The 20,959-nt window shown below is 40.2% G+C and overlaps 2 protein-coding genes across 5 annotated transcripts in view; one reads left to right on the forward strand and one right to left on the reverse strand.

The window, feature by feature from the left end:
- LOC135220542 (intermembrane lipid transfer protein VPS13A-like) overlaps positions 1-20,959 on the forward strand; it is a 311,374-nt gene that overhangs the window by 5,951 nt on the left and 284,464 nt on the right. The window lies entirely within an intron of this gene.
- Positions 18,532-20,433, reverse strand: LOC135221168 (triadin-like). The gene has a single exon (XM_064258992.1). The coding sequence runs from the start codon at positions 20,431-20,433 to the stop codon at positions 18,532-18,534; it is 1,902 nt and encodes a 633-aa protein (XP_064115062.1).

Consider the following 20,959-nt stretch of genomic DNA (forward strand, 5'->3'; position numbering starts at 1 on the left):
TATATATATATATAATACATACACACACACACACACACACACATATATATATATATATATATATATATATATATATATATATACATACATACATATATACATACATGCATATATAAGATTGGTCACAGTCCAAGTATGGGATTTCATATACACCTGTGTCTTTGGGGATTGGCTTTTGTTGGACGTTAATCAGGGATTTGGGTAGGTAAAGGGTTAGATTTTCTGAGAGTCTGTGTCACCGTCTTAATCCTGTCTAGGTGTGGGATTTTTATTTTACTGCTGGGTGTCTCTCTAGTCTTGTCTTGATGGGGTCTGTAGAAAATTACGTTTGCTTTATGAATAGCTTTCTCAATTTTATGGTCACGATACTTTAAAAGCTGCTTACGAATGGACCTCTTGTTATAACTAAGTCCTTTTCCTGCACCTTTTCTCATTCATTACCTAACTGAACAGGGAGACAGCAGTTTCTGAGATATAGTACTTACTTTCTATATTTTGGCACTTTTATGGGCTACCCTTAATATGTACTGGTACTCTGGTCTAAAACGGATAATCACAGGAAGTTCTTTAACATTCCTAGGGAAACTACCATATATTGACTAAATCTGACTGATAAGACTGGTTAAGGTAGATTCTTATAAGAATCAGTCACAAGAAAAATAGTGGCTTAGGGCCTTCTTTATGTGAGGAAAAGCTTATGTAAACACTAAGGGTTCTCTTAGTTGATTATATTTACATAACACGCTCAGATCAGATGAATGAAGAATTATAACTGGATCATGCACAGAATAAATATCCTAGCCAATGATGTCTTCACAAAGGGACAGATTCCTTTTTGATTCAGGTTTGCCTCTGTGAATTGAAGTCAGACAATTTTCAACATGATTCCGGACATGGATAATTATGATTTTTTTTCATTAATGCATATAGACACACACACATAAATAGATGTACGTATGTTTTTACATTGAGTATGCTTAGAGGATGAACGTGCGAGCATGTTTACGAAAGACTTAGGTAATGCAGACATGCATTTTGCAGGGCTAAAATACACTGAAGAGCATAAGACAAATATTACCGAAAGTGTGACGCATCAGAATAAAGTCTATTTTCAAAGACATGTTGTAGCATATTTATTCGCTGTGAATTCTCCCAATATTCTGAGTGTTGGACTCATAAGTTTTTTCTTTGTCAGAAAGTTACTCAGAAACTCCGTAAGAAATGTCTTCTCGCCGTATTAGTGTTCGTATACGCCACTGGTTCATTTTTCTGTTTCTTTTTTTCCCTTTTCATTTTATTTATTTTATTTTATTTATTTATTTATTTTTTGTAAGAGGTCTTCAGTCATTCGAATAGTAGTTTTTTGTACAAATCGTGTCAGTACTAAGTACAGCCAAGCAACCAACGTTGCTCAAGTGACTCCAAAGCAAACAAGAGTCTAACTTGTTAATGCTTAGCTGACTTCCAAGTTATTATTATTATTATTATTATTATTATTTTATTATTATTATTATTATTATTATTCACAATGAGCATATGTTTCTATGGAGCATCCTTCAAAGCAATGACTCATCGTATGTGTAAAGTATGGACCCGAGAAAATAAAATTGTTAGGAAATATCAGAATAATAAATAATTATAAGTAGTCCTCTGCCATAAAAAGAAATAAATACACGTGACTGTCCCTATAGCTCTGAGTGCTTTCAAAGATTTTATCTCTGGTTGAGAATGACAAAATAAAACCGTTTGAAGGACTGGAAGAGAGGAGACGTCCTTGAACGCTTATACTGTCTCTTTCCATCTCTGATTTCTTTCCTTTCCTCTTTTATTTTATACTTTGAAAGGATTCTTTGCGCTGCTCTGGTGTCTAGGACTCTTTCGTTCTCCTCAAGGAGGCGCCTTTTGTGTCACCGCAAAGAATAATGAAGGTTTTCAGGCATAAGTAGGTGATGCTCTTTAATCATCTCTCTTTACAGATTATTGACATGGTAGTTAGTCGGCTTTGGTGGCTCCTTATCATAGTGGAGAGGTGGAATGGGCTAGCTTTTTCATTCTGAAAACTTAAAGGATTTTACCACAACCGGAAGGCTGGTCCATTCTGGTATCACCTGCTCTCCTTCTTTTCGTCTTCTTCTTCTTCTTGTGTTTTTTAATGCGTGTTTATTTGTATGTTTGTTCGTTTTTTTCGCCTTTTCGTTTCGTCAAAGAACGAAAAGAATGGGCCAGGCTTGGTTTAATGTTCGTTTCTAAACTAGGTTCTTACTTTTGTTTTATAAATGCTTTTCGCTCTTTTGCATGGATGATGGACTTTCCAGGGGTTGAATTTGAATGCTGTATATTTCAAGAATGGTAAGTCGTAAAATGCAGTGTATAACCTTTTGATTACTGGCGAAGGAAGCCTATATTTAGATTTGCCGTTATCTAGCCCTGGGTTGTATCTCTTGGTACTGGCCGCTCACCATACAACTAACCGGCAGGAAGCGAAGGAAAGGGCCTTGTGCAAGCTTCGAGCTTCCGGGCAATATGTGGTGTCACTAAGGTCGGGACTTGCCGTATCGACCCTCTTTTATATAGCGTCATTTTTGTCGTTGTGGGCACACATTCGAAATTGGACGTGTACACATCTCTGAAAATTGTAACAATACCAACTTGTGGCGGGATTTGCCTTTCTTGGTACTGGGGGTATTCTGGCAGGGAAGCAATTTCTGTCATCAGTATTATTATTGTTATTCTCTCAATGTACTCGTGTCCGTTACGAATGGGATTTTTTGAACCTTGTCATTGTAGACTTTCCTAATTAATTTTGATTCAGCATTTAACAAAGATAAAACTATTATTGCAATCGACATATATTTAGTACATTTTATAAGCACTATTGGAACCTTTATAGCTTTCTTTCAGCAGACATCGTCTCACTGAAGAACACTTATCCTCTAAGCTGCCTTTTCATCGTTCTTGTCTTTTTTTGCCTGTTGCTTTGTGAGGTTATTATAAACTTCAGTGAAACTTCAGCAAAAATGAGAGTGAACGGTTTATTTTGCAGATGTTCTAGTTGACGATTTTAAGCTGAAAACCCCACTTTTGAGATTAGATTTATGTACTGCTGTTCTTCATGCTATTATCTTTATTTTCCTAGGTTTGGCCTTCAAATGTTGAAGCAGTTTTAAATATAAACCTTCCAAACTATATAATAAACGAACGGGACCATGATGCAGGCGTTAAAATTTTGAATGGACGCTTTTTACCCACCTCACACACACACGCACACACACACACACAGACACACACACTCACACTCACACTCACACTCAAAGAATTTTCATGGGTCCAGCAAACGTGACGGAGTGGACGCCTTCACAACCTAGCAATATGCTTTGAATTTACCTCGGGGTCAGGGACATTTCGATCAGTCCATTTGTATAATTATCAAGGGTGTTTTTCCTTTCATTCTCCTCCAAAATATGAACCTGAATGGCCTCAGCAATTTCGAAGATAGAGACTGCGATTATATATAATTATATAATAAAATAGATATATCTATATAATATATATATATAGTATATATAATAGTATAGATATATTATATAAATAAGCGATTTTTTTATTCAGCCTCACCTATATCACTTCAAACCCCTCCAGTCCAGGGACAATTTTAGATTCCAACTGAACCCCTGAACGGATTGCTTTCTTTCGTTTTTATTTTAATTACATAATGTTTTACTGAAACTGAACATCCGTTCAGAAATGAGTGTGGAGAAATCTGCAGGAAAACGAGGAATAACTGAAAAGGGGAAATATTGTCAATATTACCTGCCGAGTAATCTTTCGTGCTTCCTCATAACTTATGATGACCCGTTTCTCTTGGTAAGAAGATGAAATGAAATTCAATATCGTACATAAAAAAAAAAAAATCCCAGTTAATGATGAGAGATATAAAATAAGGTACCATAAAATAATAACGGCTATCCTAATTGAATTTTTCTGTTTATCTTGAATTCTGTTTTTTCCAGGTTCACTATTTTTATATGTTCTCAACGAAAGTGAAATTTTCAAGGAAAAATTCTCTGTTCAGAATTGTAATGCCTTTTGTCTTTTGGTTTTTATTCAGAAAATTGAGGAAGGGAATGTAAAGAAAATTGGATGGGATTAGAAATTTGATGTCCGTTGTTCTTCATTCCTCTCTTCTTGGAGGTAGGAAGGGTGAGTTGAGTTATGCAGTATGTAGGGCGTTGCTTGGGCACCACAGTTTCCGCGACCTCTGCCAAATGATGCCACCCTTGTCACAACTAATCCTCGAAGTTTGCTACCAGTGGAGTCTCTGCAATAACTGAAAAGCAAGTTTGGAATCAGATTACTTAATCAGCCCGGGAGAGACTCCGCCTTTAATGAGAACTACCAAATGATGAGATCACTCATAATTCGGTAGCAAAACATCGGGAAACAAAAACAGTCGCAAGGAAAGTAAGAACCTGGCAAACAGCAGAGGTGACTAACCGTATCGACCCCCGAGTCCTTCGACAACTGCAACAGAGTGCAAGTTGCAAATTGGGCCGCATCCTTTTGCAGCAGGATTCTATACGTAGATATAGGTTAGAAATATCAAATAAACGAAGTTGATCCTTATGCCCAATTTTGCACGCAGAATCATCAATTGCTTCGCAATGCTGCATTTTATCAAGTTCGAAGGAAAAGTTTAGAATTCCAGATATATGAAGAAATGAAAACAATGCAGTATATTTAACTTTACGGAAATACAATTTCATATTGTTCCTGTGTTCCGAGTTGGGATGGGGAAGGTTCTGCGGGAGAGGGCGCGCTTCGGAATTCATGCCTTCATCATGGGCTCTCTGTGTTTCCAATTTCGGAACTCTCTCTCTTCGCAATTCTCGGAGTTCAATCGAAGATGAATATAAGAATAAGGGTAACATAACGCATAATCCATTAACAAGATAATATAACTCCACACTGAGTGCGGTCCTAAAACAGCCTGGTCCAAAGCCACATTGTAGTATCGGCGTAACAGCAGCAAAATGAAACTACAGTAAACAGCTATCTCATCTCAGTCTCTTTCTTAATCGAATATTTGGTAATTGGAATTTTTCCTTCTCTTCGCGTGTGAGGTGAGTCACTGGGGTTCCAACGTAGCTACCGACGCCTGTCTAAATGGGTCTGAACCTACTGGATTCCTGCGGGAATTCTTGGAACCGCTGTGAATATCGGTAGTGGGTCCTTCTAATACCGGGAAGGGGAGGAGGATTCATTCTCCTTCCTGCTGCTCCCTTAAGATTATTACTCTCAGTGAGTTGTGCGGCACCTTTCTCTCTCTCTCTCTCTCTCTCTCTCTCTCTCTCTCTCTCTCTCTCTCTCTCTCTCTCTCTCTCTCTCTCTCTCTCTCTCTCTCTCTCCCTGGTCCAAATTATATTTCATTATTAACGAAATTACTTTTGATTACTAGGAAAACATCAATGCGTTTTGTGTCTACCGTTATTAATATTATCATGATCTTTGTGAGTTGCGCACTTTCATTTTTAAAACAAACCTAACACACTTAAATTTCTTGCGCACTTGTAAATAAAATGCGTATAGTATGCGTAAAAAGGTAGGAGATACACATGAGTCTAACTAAGCGGAAGCAAAATGAGTAATAAAAGAATAAATAATTAATCATTCTTTGGAATAAAAGTTTTTCAAAATCGGCAACAAAGGAAACTGACGGTCCCCTGGCTGGATATAGCGTAGCCACAATGTTGAGGGAACTGGAGAGAGAAGGACAGCCGGAGATAGCTTGCAAATCAGACCTGGCTACGTTTCTGGTCATCCAAACACAGAAGCTCATTGATCAGGTTGGGCTCACTTGACTGAGGAATTTGGTGAAGGTATGCTACTCTAATGGGACGTAGTTCATGTTCCACGCTCATGAGTAGGCTCCACAGACGAATTTGTGTATCCCAAGAGTTGCATTTAATGAAGCCTGTTGGAAAGTTTTATTTCCTGCTAAATTTCTAAGTGTTTTTTTTTCCTGATGCAGTGTCTTCAGCCTAGAAATATGCCCCTAAACACAAGCTCCTCGATGATATGTGAACTGCTAATGAAATTTGGACTTCTAAGTTGGGCGTCTATGATGCGGCAGTTTTCATTTCGATGATTTTTTTGTTCGTACAAATCGTTGTGTGCAATCGTTGGGTTTCATAATGCTTTGTTACAACAGTGTGAAAAATATGAACTCTTTATGTCGACGGTTACGTCTGTCTCTGAAAAATATATTTGTTATTGTAGTTTTCCATACGAGTCGTTGACCATAGTCATTGCAACGTCATGATGCATAAGATTTTGAATAATAGTTACACCAGATGGTTTTGCGGCATAGGTAGTAAACTCAAGAGCATAGTGATTGTTAGGCCGCTGTATATAATCCCTTGTAAAGGTCTGCTGTTAAAAAAAAATCATTATAAGGATAATTCCAACCTGTTGACATAGGAGTAATGAAGATCAGGTTACTTTTCGTGACCTGGGGTCATTGCCTTGAACGTAGGAATGACTTCAACAGAAAAGGAAGACGGGTCAGTAATTAGGGAAGGAAGACGGGTTCTTTTCTTTTTTCCATTTTGCTTCATCATTTTTTTACTTGTTTTTTTAAGTTGCTGATGCAGAAGTTCAAGGTTCCCTTGAACTTACATTGTTATACCGGGACCCATCTCCATCTCCTTCCATCACTTCATTTTTTCATGACATCCGACGTCCCTGAGAAGTATTGACTCATGGCTGACAGTAACACGAAACAGTTAAAAAGGCGTCGAAGAAACCGCAATCGAGTTTTCTGTACATCGCATATGGCACAATCCGCCGCTCCTTACAGCTAAACGCCACCCACTCACTGCATACGTCACGACCATCCCTTGAAGCTGGTTAATCTGTGGTTCTTTCCGTCTTCATTATTTAGGTAATGGTTGCTTTACCGAAATAGAGTACCTTCTGCTGATTATCGAAAGAAAACGTTATGTTATCCCCTGATATATAATCGTAATACGTATCTCCCTAAAATGGTAAAAAGTAGAAAGTTGTGAATGAAGTCAGAAGTGTTCCACGATGCTGCAATTTTACACACACACACACACACACACACACACACATATATATATATATATATATTATATATATATATATGTATATATATATATATATATATATATACATATATATAAAATGAGGTTCACCTGAATACGGATGTGACACAAGGAATATCTTGCGTTCGAATAGGTGAACTGAAATTACAGAACAGTGATAATTTCCGTCTGATTTCATCTTGATTTCAGGAAATTTTACTACATTTTAATTGTCATACAATCGATTCCATTGCAATCTATTCACAATCAGTGAGATGACTAGCAGAGACTGCACTGTACAAAAACAGAAATATACCTATGTTTATCTTGAGATTAAACATGGGCTGCATGAGTTATATTGGATAGAATTTGCAGAGAATTTTCTTAAGGACATTATCTCGTTTCAAATGACAGAATCGTAGAAAATGACATAGGCCATAATGTCCTATTTCATTTTGTCCGTTTACGCAGGTTATGACGTTTGGACTCTAGGCCTATCTCATATTCAGCCGTTTTATTGTGGTAGTTGTTGTGGTTATTCACTATATATGAATATAGTGTACGCTAGAATATTTTATTAACATCAGTGAGAGATAGAGAGAAAGAGAGAGCGTATTTACTGAATTTTATGTATCTTTTTGTCCAACGGGTAATCTACAAGAATGCCCTGAAAAGCAAACGAATTATGGGCTACTCGCAGACTGGTTTGGATAATCTTGTGCATACTTAACTTTTTCAACTATCATTTTTTTCTTATTTTTTAAAGTATCTTATGATGCCTTCCTACCATAGCCTTCATTCTCATAGAAATGCTATAGAAGCCTTATATTTAATCATCACGGTAATATAATGTGTTATCCCTTTTGTAAATATATTTCAATATAATTCATTGCGAGTACGATAGTTGCATTATAAAGCTGAGACAGCCTCATGATTTGTCTTTGCGTGCCATCGGCTACATGCCCGCAAGTTTTACTTTTATTCTCTGTGGTATAAGTGGCGTTACAATTACTATGGCCATCAATACAAGTACTACTCAAGTATGATGTATGTGTATATGCACGTGCTTATACGTGTACATTTCACCGTATGAATTATAGCTACATATATTATGGGGTCGGAGCTACTTTATTAGTTGAAAATTACTCCATTTCCAACAACAAACTATTTGTAATAAGAAATTGACGAGTAGGTGCATGCCCCTTTGCCTCAAAATATAAGAATTTGATGTGTAGGCCTATGCCCTTTCATTGGCTCAAAATATAAGAATTTGATGTGTAGGCCTATGCCCTTTCATTGGCTCAAAATATAAGACTTTGATGTGTAGGCCTATGCCCTTTCATTGGCTCAAAATATAAGAATTTGATGTGTAGGCCTATGCCCTTTCATTGGCTCAAAATATAAGACTTTGATGTGTAGGCCTATGCCCTTTCATTGGCTCAAAATATAAGACTTTGATGTGTAGGCCTATGCCCTTTCATTGGCTCAAAATATAAGACTTTGATGTGTAGGCCTATGCCCTTTCATTGGCTCAAAATATAAGAATTTGATGTGTAGGCCTATGCCCTTTCATTGGCTCAAAATATAAGAATCTGATGTGTAGGCTTATGTCCTGTCATTGGCTCAAAATATAAGAATTTGATATGTAGGCCTATGCCCTGTCATTGCATCTGAACATAAGAATTTGATGTGTAGGCCTATGCCCTGTCGTTGCCTCAAAATATAAGAACTGATGTGTAGCACTATACCCTGTCATTTCCTCAAATGATGTGTAGGCCTATGCCCTATCATTATCTCAAAATATAAAAATTTTATGTGTAAGCCCAAGCCCTATCATTGCATCTAAACAAGAATTTTATGTGTAGGCCTATGATATCCTGACGTTGCCTCGAAATATAAGAAACTGACGTGTTGGCCTAATCGCTCAATGATATTAACATTTGAAATGCAGGATTATGATGAATTAATGCCCTAATATCGAAACTGTCCCCATAAGCCTACGCTTCATTTCAATAGATATGGCCTATGTGGAATCAGTTATGTAGGTCAACACCAACTAAAAAGAAAAAAACCAAGATGCTTGTATACTTACCTGTCCATGATAAAAAAAACTGCACAGATAGAATAGACCAAGATCTTAGTAATGATATTTAACTTAATATACCTTTTTTCGGATATATCAAATGCATACTTTACAATTCCAGGAACTCAAATCTGTGGTGTAATCATTATGCACGGAGCTTAACGTGACCGAACGGTACTCCGGAGTCAAATCCGTACTGGCAATCATTTGGACTGTTAACTATAAAAAAAAAAAAAAAAAAACTTTTCCCATCTGTCCATCCGCCTGTGGTGTTTGCGTATGGTAACACTGCGTCCCGGACTTTAGATGGTTACATTCAGCTTACATTCAACAATAATAACAATATCCTATTTCGAATATTAACGGTTTAATTCGTATACAGTAAGTTATTAAAACACTTTTCAATTGCAAATGTACGCCCAGATATCCTTTTATATACCTAAAACTTACACATAGCTTAACTATCTAAAGCCCGGGACGCAGTGTTACCATACGCAAACACCACAGGCGGATGGACAGATGAAAAAAAAAACAGAGTATAGTGTGACGTCATTCTCTTTCGAGAGGCAGTCAGTCACTGACATGCCGTGGGCGGGGCGTAGCTGCAAAGGGCCATGGATTTTGCTATAATCAAGGCCACCGAAAATAGATCTATCTTTCGGTGGTCTCGGTGTAATGCTGTATGAGCCATGGTCCATGAAACTTATAGCATGGACCGGTGATGGACTGGCTTATATCGTTGCCAGATCATTACGGCTAACTTTAACCTTGAATAAAATAAAATCTACTGAGGCTAGAGGGCTGCAATGTTTGAATAGGACGTTGGATGATCCACTTATCAATTTGGAGGCCTCGAGCCCCAGTAGTTTTTAAGATCTGAGGCAGACAGAAAAGTGCGTATGGAGGGACAAAGCCAGCACAATAGTTTTTTGTTAAATTGCTTAACAAATAATAATCAGTAGTTCACAAATTAATTACAACAATGGGCACATGGGAATAATAATAGATTATAATATGTGGTAGATCTAGGGTACTTATCCGCGGCGGCCTAGACTATGGCAGTTGCAGTTTTTCAAAGCAGTTTTACCTCCTGAACAAGAATTTTAAGTAATATTTATTCGGACGACTGTAATTAACCCCCAGGGGCCAGTACTAAACACGGCGAAATACATTGGATGCCCCAATCCCTAGTGGATGTCGTATCCGCGGTTACGTTCCTTGCAGTCCGTGCGGAGTGCTTCTCTTCTGTAGAAACACCTAATATGTATATATAATCATTTAAGAGTGCTGCAAAAGTTGAAATTCCTTTGTCTCATCGCACATGGTTGTGAGTGAGATTTTTTTTACGTCACACAAAAAAAATGCATCCCTCTGGAAGAGATGTGTAAATTAACTAAGGGAATAGCATGCATTAAATCCCTTATGACTTATCATCGGTCCATCTTAATGCACTTCAATATCACGCCCAAATGCCTAGAGATTGCTCTAACCTGACTCTGGCTGTAACTGCTCGAGTGCCGCGTGGACGGCACGGACAGTCAAAAGACACTGGTATCACGTTCTTGATCTGGAAATTAACTAAGCATGCAAACAATGGTTGGCAGTGGCTTGGAAAAGGGCGACTAGTATAGGGAAAGAGGATTTCCAGAGATGACTGGAGAGAGAAAAGCACACATGTTGGATCACTGGAGTTACTTGTAGGGGTTTCGTTAACAAAAGTCAAGAAATACTTCAGTTGGCGGAAAAACAGGCTGCCAAAATACTCAAGTTCATCTTAGGCTTACTGTAGGTGTCCAAAGAAGCGATCCAGTAGGGTTTTCCTGAACTGAGATGCGGGGCTGGAGCTATTGGTGGTGGTCCTGTGGGCAGGGACGGACTGGGACTAAATTCCGGCCAAGGACTTTTGATGTTGACCGGCCAATTGAAGATGGAGCTAAATAGAAGTGGGGAGGTATATCTTGAAATGAAAGTATACATCTGATGGAAAGCAGGCTACACACACACACACACACACACACACACACACACACACACACACACATATATATATATATATATATATATATATATATATATATATATATATATATATATAGTATATATTTACGTTTGAAGCCCTGGCCTAAAGGGCCCAAATAAGTAAAGGAAAATATTTGAGGGAAAATGCAGAATAAATTACTTACCTTAAAAGGGTTTATTGTGTTAATTTACTCTAGAGGAGGTCGCCAAAAAACTCAGCTAATTACTTTACATACATTTATTTACAGGAGGCTGTGGGAAGGCCTGGAGCAAGAGTAAATGCAGCTTGTCCACACGGGACCAATATTATCTCTCACAAGGGATAGCTGGCTAAAAATGAGATTCACGTAAATGCTGGCTTTCAAAATTATTCATATTATCTTGCATTAAGGCAGCACTTGCGAGCGTGTTGACTTGGACACATGACTCAGCAGATCTGGAAAAGATCCCAGATTAGACACAAATGAATTAAAGATTTCTTACACAAGTTACTGTACTCACTTTGCCTAACATACTGGGGAGGAACTCTTAGTGTTAAATGAAATATTCAGTGACTTCATTTGTCTGGGACGATCACAAAAGGGAGGCATGCGGCCACGAGAGTGAAAAGGAACAAAAGAATGTTCATTGGAGAAATAGGACTTTGAATTTTGAAAATAGGGAGAAGTTACGATACTAGGAGGGAAAGAACTGGCAATATGACTGACTCACAAGACGTACCTGGATGCCATAGTAAGTGGGTCTTTGTAGAAATGCGGCGTCGGTTTTGTCTCAGGTTTGTCTCAGGTCTGGGTGCACCAGTAACGCCTTGGTAGGACTAAATGGGAGGCTGGCTGGCTGGGACATCCGTCCGCGGTCACGACTGGAGGCGACTGAGAGCGACTGCATGTGTTAAGCATGGGTGTTGGGGGTCAGCTTTATCCCCTCAAGAGCAGGGCATCCTGGAAACAGAACATATGGCCAGCAAAGGGTTCACAGGAAAAAGGAGCTTAATACGTAGGCCTAATAAGTACCAAAGATTTTCTACATGTAGTATCTCCATTAAGGAACATAGCATACTAGAAGCAGTCCAACTGCTTCCCTCTGCAAGCCGTGTTTCTAGATGATCTAGAAATCCGACCAGTTGTTTGCATATCAAAGATTTTCTACATGTAGTATCTCCATTAAGGAACACAGCATACTAGAAGTGGTGGACTGCTTCCCTTTGTGAGCCGTGTTTCTAGATGATCTAGAAATCCGACCAGTTGTTTACATAACAAAGATTTTCTACTACATGTAGAATCTTCATTAAAGAACATAGCATACTAGAAGCGGTCCAACTATTTCCCTCTGCAAGCCGTGTTTCTAGATGATCTAGAAATCTGACCAGTTGTTCGCATAACAAAGATTTCTGCATGTAGTATCTCCATTAAGGAACATAGCATACTAGAAGTGGTGGACTGATTCCCTCTGTGAGCCGTGTTTCTAGATGATCTAGAAATCCGACCAGTTGTTCACATAAAGATTTTCTACATTAAGGAACATACCATACTAGAAGCGGTAGACTGTTTCCCTCTGCGAGGCGTGTTTCTAGATGATCTAGAAATCCGACCCATTGTTCACATAACAAAGATTTTCTACATGTATCTCCATTAAGGAACATACCATACTAGAAGCGTTGGACTGCTTCCCTCTGCGAGCCTTGTTCCTAGATGATCTAGAAATCCGACTAGTTGATCGCATAACAAAGATTTTATACATGTAGAATCTCCATTAAGGAACATACCATACTAGGAGAGTTGGACTGCTTCTCTCTGCAAGCCGTGTTTCTAGATGATCTAGAAATCCCACCAGTTGTTCGCATAACAAAGATTTTCTACATGTAGTATCACCATTAAGGAACATAGCATACTAGAAGCGTTGGACTGCTTCCCTCTGCGAGCCGTGTTTCTAGATGATCTAGAAATCCGACCAGTTGTTCACATAACAAAGATTTTGTACATGTAGAATCTCCATTAAGAAACATAGCATACTAGAAGCGGTCTAACTGCTTCCCTCTGCAAGACGTGTTTCTAGATGAGCTAGAAATCCGACCAGTTGTTCGCATAACAAAGATTTTCTACATGTAGAATTGCCATTAAGGAACATAGCATACTAGAAGCAGTCCAACTGCTTCCCTCTGCAAGCCGTGTTTCTAGATGATCTAGAAATCCGACCAGTTGTTCTCATAATAAATATTTTATACATGTAGAATCTCCATTAAGGAACATAGCATACTAGAAGCGGTGAACTGCTTCCCTCTGCGTGCCGTATTTCTAGATGATCTAGAAATCCGACCAGTTGTTCTCATAATAAATATTTTATACATGTAGAATCTCCATTAAGGAACATAGCATACTAGAAGCCGTGGACTGCTTCCCTCTCCGAGCCGTGTTTCTAGATGATCTAGAAATCCGACCAGTTATTCGCATAAAGATTTTCTTTTTACATGTTTTTTTTAAGAATCTTTCCATTAAAGGAACAATAGCCATACTAGAAGCAGTCCAAACTGCTTCTTTCTTGCAAATCCGTGTTTCTAGATGATCTAAGAAATCCGACCAGTTGTTTCGCATAAAGATTTTCTACATGTGAAAGCCTCCATTAAAGGAACCATAGCCATACTAGAAGCGGGTCCCAACTTGCTTCTTTCTGCAAGCCGTGTTTCTAGATGATCTAGAAAATCCGACCAGTTGTATTTTTACGCATTAACAAATAAAGTTTTCTTTTACATGTAGAATCTCCATTAAGGAACATAGCATACTAGAAGCAGTCCAACTGCTTCCTTCTGCAAGCCGTGTTTCTAGATGATCTAGACATCCGACCAGTTGTTCGCATAATAAAGATTTTCTACATGTAGAATCTCCATTAAGGAACAAAGCATACTATAAGCGGTGGACTGCTTCCCTCTGTGAACCGTGTTTCTAGATGATCTAGAAATCCGACCAGTTGTTCGCATAAAGATTTTCTACATGCAGAATCTCCATTAAGGAACATAGCATATTAGATGCGGTCCAACTGCTTCCATCTGCAAGCCGTGTTTCTAGATGATCTAGAAATCCGACCAGTTGTTCGCATAACAAAGATGTTTACATATAGTATCTCCATTAAAGAACATAGCATACTAGAAGTGGTGGACTGCTTCCCTCTGCGAGCTGTGTTTCTAAATGATCTAGAAATCCGACCAGTTGTTCGCATAACAAAGATTTTCTACATGTAGAATCTCCATTAAGGAACATAGCATATTAGATGCGGTCCAATTGCTTCCTTCTGCAAGCCGTGTTTCTAGATGATCTAGAAATCCGACCAGTTGTTCGCATAAACAAAGATTTTCTACAACGTTAGTATCTCCATTAAGGAACAAAGCATACTAGGAGTGGTGGACTGCTTCCCTCTGCGAGCTGTGTTTCTAAATGATCTAGAAATCCGACCAGTTGTTCGCATAACAAAGATTTTCTACATGTAGTATCTCCATTAAGGAACATAGCATACTAGAAGCGGTGGACTGCTTCCCTCTGCGAGCTGTGTTTCTAAATGATCTAGAAATCCGACCAGTTGTTCGCATAACAAAGATTTTCTACATGTAGAATCTCCATTAAGGAACATAGCATACTAGAAGTGGTGGACTGCTTCCCTCTGCGAGCTGTGTTTCTAGATGATCTAGAAATCCGACCAGTTGTTCGCACAATAAAGTTTTTCTACATGTAGTATCTCCATTAAGGAACATAGCATACTAGAAGCGGTCCAACTGCTTCCCTCTGCAAGCCGTGTTTCTAGATGATCTATAAATCCGACCAGTTGTTCGCATAACAAAGATTTTCTACATGTAGAATCTCCATTAAGGAACATAGCATATTAGAAGCGGTCCAACTGCTTCCATCTGCAAGCCGTGTTTCTAGATGATCTAGAAATCCGACAAGTTGTTTGCATAACAAAGATTTTCTACATGTAGTATCTCCATTAAGGAACATAGCATACTAGAAGCGGTGGACCGCTTCCCTTTGCGAGCCGTGTATCTAGATGATCTAGAAATCCGACCAGTTGTTTGCATAATAAAGATTTTCTACATGTAGTATCTCCATTAAGGAACATAGCATACTAGAAGTGGTGGACGCTTCCCTCTGCGAGCCGTGTTTCTAGATGATCTAGAAATCCGACCAGTTGTTCGCATAACAAAGATTTTCTACATGTAGAATCTCCATTAAGGAACATAGCATACTAGAAGCGGTGGACTGCTTCCCTCTGCGAGCCGTGTTTCTAGATGATCTAGAAATCCGACCAGTTGTTCACATAACAAAGATTTTCTACATGTAGAATCTTCATTAAGGAACATAGCATACTATAAGCGGTAGACTGCTTCCCTCAGGAAGACGTGTTTCTAGATGATCTAGAAATCCGACCAGTTTATACATGTAGAATCTCCATTAAGAAACATACCATACTAGAAGCAGTGGACTGCTTCCTCTGCGTGTCGTGAATCTAGATGATCTAGAAATCCGACTAGTTGATCGCATAACAAAGATTTTATACATGTAGAATCTTCATTAAGAAGCATAGCTTAATAGAAGCGTTGGACTGCTTCCCTCTGTGAGCCGTGATTCTAGATGATCTAGAAATCCGACCAGTTGTTCACATAACAAAGATTTTCTACATGTAAAGTCTCCATTAAGGAACATACCATACTAGAAGTGGTGGACTGCTTCCCTCTGCTAGCCGTGTTTCTAGATGGCCTAGAAATCCGACCATTTGTTCGCATTACAAACATTTTCTACATGTAGTATCTCCATTAAGGTACATAGCATACTAGAAGCGTTGGACTGCTTCCCTCTACGACCCGTGTTCCTAGATGATCTAGAAATCCGACTAGTTGATCGCATAACAAAGATTTTATACATGTAGAATCTCCGTTTAAGGAACATACCATACTGAAAGAGGTGGACCGCTTCCCTCTGCGAGCCGTGTTTCTAGATGATCTAGAAATCCGACCAGTTGTTCGCATAACAAAGATTTTCTACATGTATCTCCATTAAGGAACATAGCATACTAGAAGCGTTGGACTGCTTCCCTCTGCGAGCCGTGTTTCAAGATGATCTAGAAATCCGACCAGTTGTTCGCATAACAAAGATTTTCTACATGTAGAATCTCCATTAAGGAACGAAGCATACTAGAAGGGGTCAAACTGCTTCCCTCTGCCAGCCATGTTTCTAGATGATCTAGAAATCCGACCAGTTATTCGCATAAGAAAGATTCTCTACATGTAGTATCTCCATTAAGTAACATAGCATACTAGAAGCGGTGGACTGCTTCCCTCTGCGAGCCTTATTTCTAGATGATCTAGAAATCCGACCAGTTGTTCACATGACAAAGATTTTCTACATGTAGAATCTCCATTAAGGAACATAGCATACTAGAAGCGGTCCAACTGCTTCCCTCTGCGAGCTGTGTTTCTAGATGATCTAGAAAACCGACCAGTTGTTTGCATAAGAAAGATTCTCTACATGTAGTATCTCCATTGAGGAACATAGCATACTAGAAGCGGTGGACTGCTTCCCTCTGCGAGCCGTGTTTCTAGATAATCTAGAAATTCGACCAGTTGTTCGCATAACAAAGATTTTGTACATGTAGTATCTCCATTAAGGAACATAGCATACTAGAAGCGGTGGACTGCTTCCCTCTGCGAGCCGTGTTTCTAGATGATCTAGAAATCCGACCAGTTGTTCACATAACAAAGATTTTCTACATGTAAAATCTCCATTAAGGAACATTGCATACTAGAAGCGGTCCAACTGCCTCCCTCTGCCAGCCGTGTTTCTAGATGATTTAGAAATCCGACCAGTTGTTCACATAACAAAGATACTGCTTGTAGTATCTCCATTAAGGAACACAGCATACTAGAAGCGGTGGATTGCTTCCCTCTGCAAGCCGTGTTTCTAGATGATTTAGAAATCCGACCAGTTGTTCGCATAACAAAGATTTTCTACATGTCGTATCTCCATTAAGGAATATAGCATACTAGAAGCGGTGGACTGCTTCCCTCTGCAAGCCGTGTTTCTAGATAATCTAGAAATCCGACCAGTTATTCGCATAACAAAGATTTTCTACATGTAGAATCTCCATTAAGGAACATAGCATACTAGAAGCGGTGGACTGCTTCCTTCTGCGAGCCGTGTTTCTAGATGATCTAGAATAATCCGTACCAGTTGTTCGCAGTGACATTGAAGATTTCTACATTATGATATCTCCAAATTTATAATGGATAACATAAGCATACTAGAAGCATTCCAACTGCTTCCCTCTGTGAGCCGTGTTTCTAGATCATCTAGAAATCCGACCAAATTGTTCGCATAACAAAGATTTTCTACATGTAGAATCTCCATTAACGGAAAAAAAAAAACATAGCATACTAGGAACGTGGACTGCTTCCTCTGCAGAGCCCGTGTTTTCTAGATGATCTAGAAATCCGACCAGTTGTTCGTATAACAAAGATTTTCTGCATGTAGAATCTCCATTAAGGAACATAGCATACCAGAAGCGGTGGACTGCTTCCCTCTGCGAGCCGTGTTTGTAAATGATCTAGAAATCCGACCAGTTGTTCACATAACAAAGATTTTCTACATGTAGAATCTCCATTAAGGAACATAGCATACTAGAAGCGGTCCAACTGCTTCCCTCTGCGAGCCGTGTTTCTAGATGATCTAGAAATCCGACCAGTTGTTCGCATAACAGAGATTTTCTACATGTAGAATCTCCATTAAAGAACATAGCATACTAGAAGCGGTCCAACTGCTTCCCTCTGCGAGCCGTGTTTCTAGATGATCAAGAAATCCGACCAGTTGTTCGCATAACAAAGATTTCTACATGTAGAATCTCCATTAAGGAACATAGCATACTAGAAGCGTGGACTGCTTCCCTCTGCGAGCCTTGTTTCTAGATGATCTAGTAATCCGACCAGTTGTTCGCATAACAAAGATTTTCTACATGTACATAGAATCTCCAGTAAAGAACAAAGCATACTATAGGCAGTCTAGGTTCTTTTTAGACTTTACTGTCGTCCTTCTTGGCCCTCGGTCTCTTACGTTCTATTGTAGATTCTGTTTCCGCCTCGCTTCATCCAACTGCTCCACCAACTCGGGCACAGTTGGTCGAAGTTTAGGATTTTTATTTTTGGCCATGTTTATTATTTCCTCGTAATCCTTTGGGATGTCATCGTAGAGGGCGTAGATAGTATCATCAACCAGACATCCCATGGAGTAGACGTCTCCCCAGGGCTGAGCGGGCGCACCTCTCGTGTACTCTGGCGGGTAAATGGAGTCAGGACATATTGGGCCATACCTTTATCTTCGTGCCCCTTTTCACTGCTAATCCGAAGTCGATTATTCGGGGCTGCACCTGTTTGTTGACCATCACATTATCCGTCTTCAAATCCACATGGATATAGCCTGCCAGGTGGATTTCGTGGAGCCTCCTTGCAATGTCCGGAAGTGCTTGCAAGGCGCGGGAAGGCAAGGTCTTCGAGTCGTATATGAACGAATAGAACTCTTTGCCACAACAATAGTCCATGAGGATGGCGGTTGGCTTACTACAGGTCCCAAGTAGAATAGGAGCTCCTCCTGCGCCTTGGAGGTCCTTGAGCGTTTTAGCCTCCTTTTTGAAGGCTGCTCTCACTTGCCTCAGGTCTTCGTTGGCCACTTTCAGCACTGCTTCCTTTCCCTTGTGAAGGACTTTGTAAGCAGTTCCGTAGCATCCTGAACCCAACTCTTGTCCATTGAGCAGAAGCCTCTTCACCTCAGCCTCGCTCAACTCTTCTACTGTGGGCTTCCCATTCCCCTTCTTTTGGTCCTTGGTTGCGTTGGTGTCCTTCGCTTTCCTTCCTCTAGGCTTCTTCTCTGGTGGTGGTTCGTCCTTCAGTTTCCCCTTTTCAGGTTGCTTCTCTGGTAGAGGAGGCTCGTCCTTCACTTTCTTTCTATCAGGCATCTTCTTTGGCGGCAGCTGGTCCTTCACTTTCTTTCTTCCAGGCAGCTCCTTTTGGGGTTCATTGGGAGGAGGAAGATTCCCTTTCTTCACTCTCTTCTCTTCTCTTGTCTTTCCTTCCTCATTCATTTTCCCTTTCATTGCCGCCTCTTCTGTCTTGCCCTCAGGTGCCGCCGCCACTGCCGCCTTTGGTCCATGCTCGGCCCTCTTAGCCTTGGCACCATAGAGATCATGGATTCTCGCCGCCGCATTGGCCTTTGCCTGTCGGGGGAGCCGCTGCTGTGCCTTCGGCGGACCGAGAGGACGAGCCTTTTTGGCTCCGAGCAAGTCTGGATCCACCTTCCGTCTTTTGTTCAGCGGCTCCGTCTTGCCTGCTTCTTCGGTGTTCCATTGCATGATTTTCAGCTCTTCCACCTTGCCCTCCTCTTCCCTCTTCCTCTTCTTTCCATTGCTGTCTTGCAGTTCTATCAGGGAATTGTACAAGTTCTTGTTCCGTGCAACCTCTGCCTTTCTGCCTCCTCGATTCACTTTTAGCAGAGGCCTTCGGGGACATGCCTTTCCGTCTTGGTCCGTTCTTCGTGGCTCGGTGTTCGGGACTGTCTCTTCGGCGCCCTCCAGGTTTCTCTTCATTCCCTCAGTGTTTCTCAATACTTGAGGGAAGTGACTGACTGCTCTGGTCCTGACGTTCCGCCTCTGTTTGGTGGCTCTCTTTGCTGGCCGGAGAACTTGCCTAATTGCTGCATTGCCATCTTCAGCTACTTTGCGTCTTTTCATGGTCGGTTCTGACGCTTCAGCCTCCTCCATCGTCCTCTTCTTTCCCTGGGTGTTTGTCTCCACTTCAGGGAAATGATGGCATGTTCTCCTCTTCCGGTCAGCAGCTTCAGTTTTACCTTGGTCCGGTCCGTTGGTCGTCATCCCAAAGTACTCTTGGATTTTCCTCCGGGCGATTCCTTTCGCCGCCCGGGCCAACCTCCTCTGAGGTAATAAAGTATAACAAGGAGCATTTTCAGCTCCCAGCAAGTCTCGACGAGTCACACTCGTTCGAGAAGACAATTTGTATAACAATGAATTTTTATTTGATAAGTGATCCATTTTGGACATGCTAAGTGTTTTACTTCGAAGTATGGTCAGTTTTAGAAAAAGACGGACCCATCCTGAGTCTTCCCAGGGAAGCTTCTCGCCTGCGATCTGAGTGTCTCCAGGAAACTCTAGGAAATCCTTTCTGGAATCCACTGAAGACATCTTGGAACCGGGAATTTGGAGAATTATCGAAGAGCCTGAAACCTGAAGACATATCGAAGATCCAGTTAAAACCTTGTAGACTGGAACCTAAAGGCTTATCGAAGATCCAATGAAATCCTTGGAGCCTGGAACCTGGAACCTGGAACCTGGAACCTGATGACTAATAAAAAATCCAGTGAAAACCTTGGAGCCTGGAACCTGAAGACTTATCGAAGATCCAGTGAAATCCTTGGAGTCTGGAACCTGGAAGCTGAAGTCCTATCGAAGATCCAGTCAAATCTTTGGAGCCTGGAACCTGGAACATGAAGACTTATCAAAGATCGAGTTAAATCCCTAGAGCCTGGAACCTGGAACCTGGAAACTGAAGACTTATCGAAGATCCAGTTTAAACCTTGGATCCGCATTGGATCTGTGCTTACGAGTCTTTCATTTGGTCAAAAATTTAGCCCAGCTTCAAAATCTCTTTCATGGCCGTTTTTTAATCTGGGTATGCTTATGTACTCTGTTGTTATTTCCAGCCCGATTT

Source organism: Macrobrachium nipponense, chromosome 2 (assembly GCF_015104395.2).
Source record: "Macrobrachium nipponense isolate FS-2020 chromosome 2, ASM1510439v2, whole genome shotgun sequence".
Taxonomy (NCBI): Eukaryota; Metazoa; Arthropoda; class Malacostraca; order Decapoda; family Palaemonidae; genus Macrobrachium; species Macrobrachium nipponense.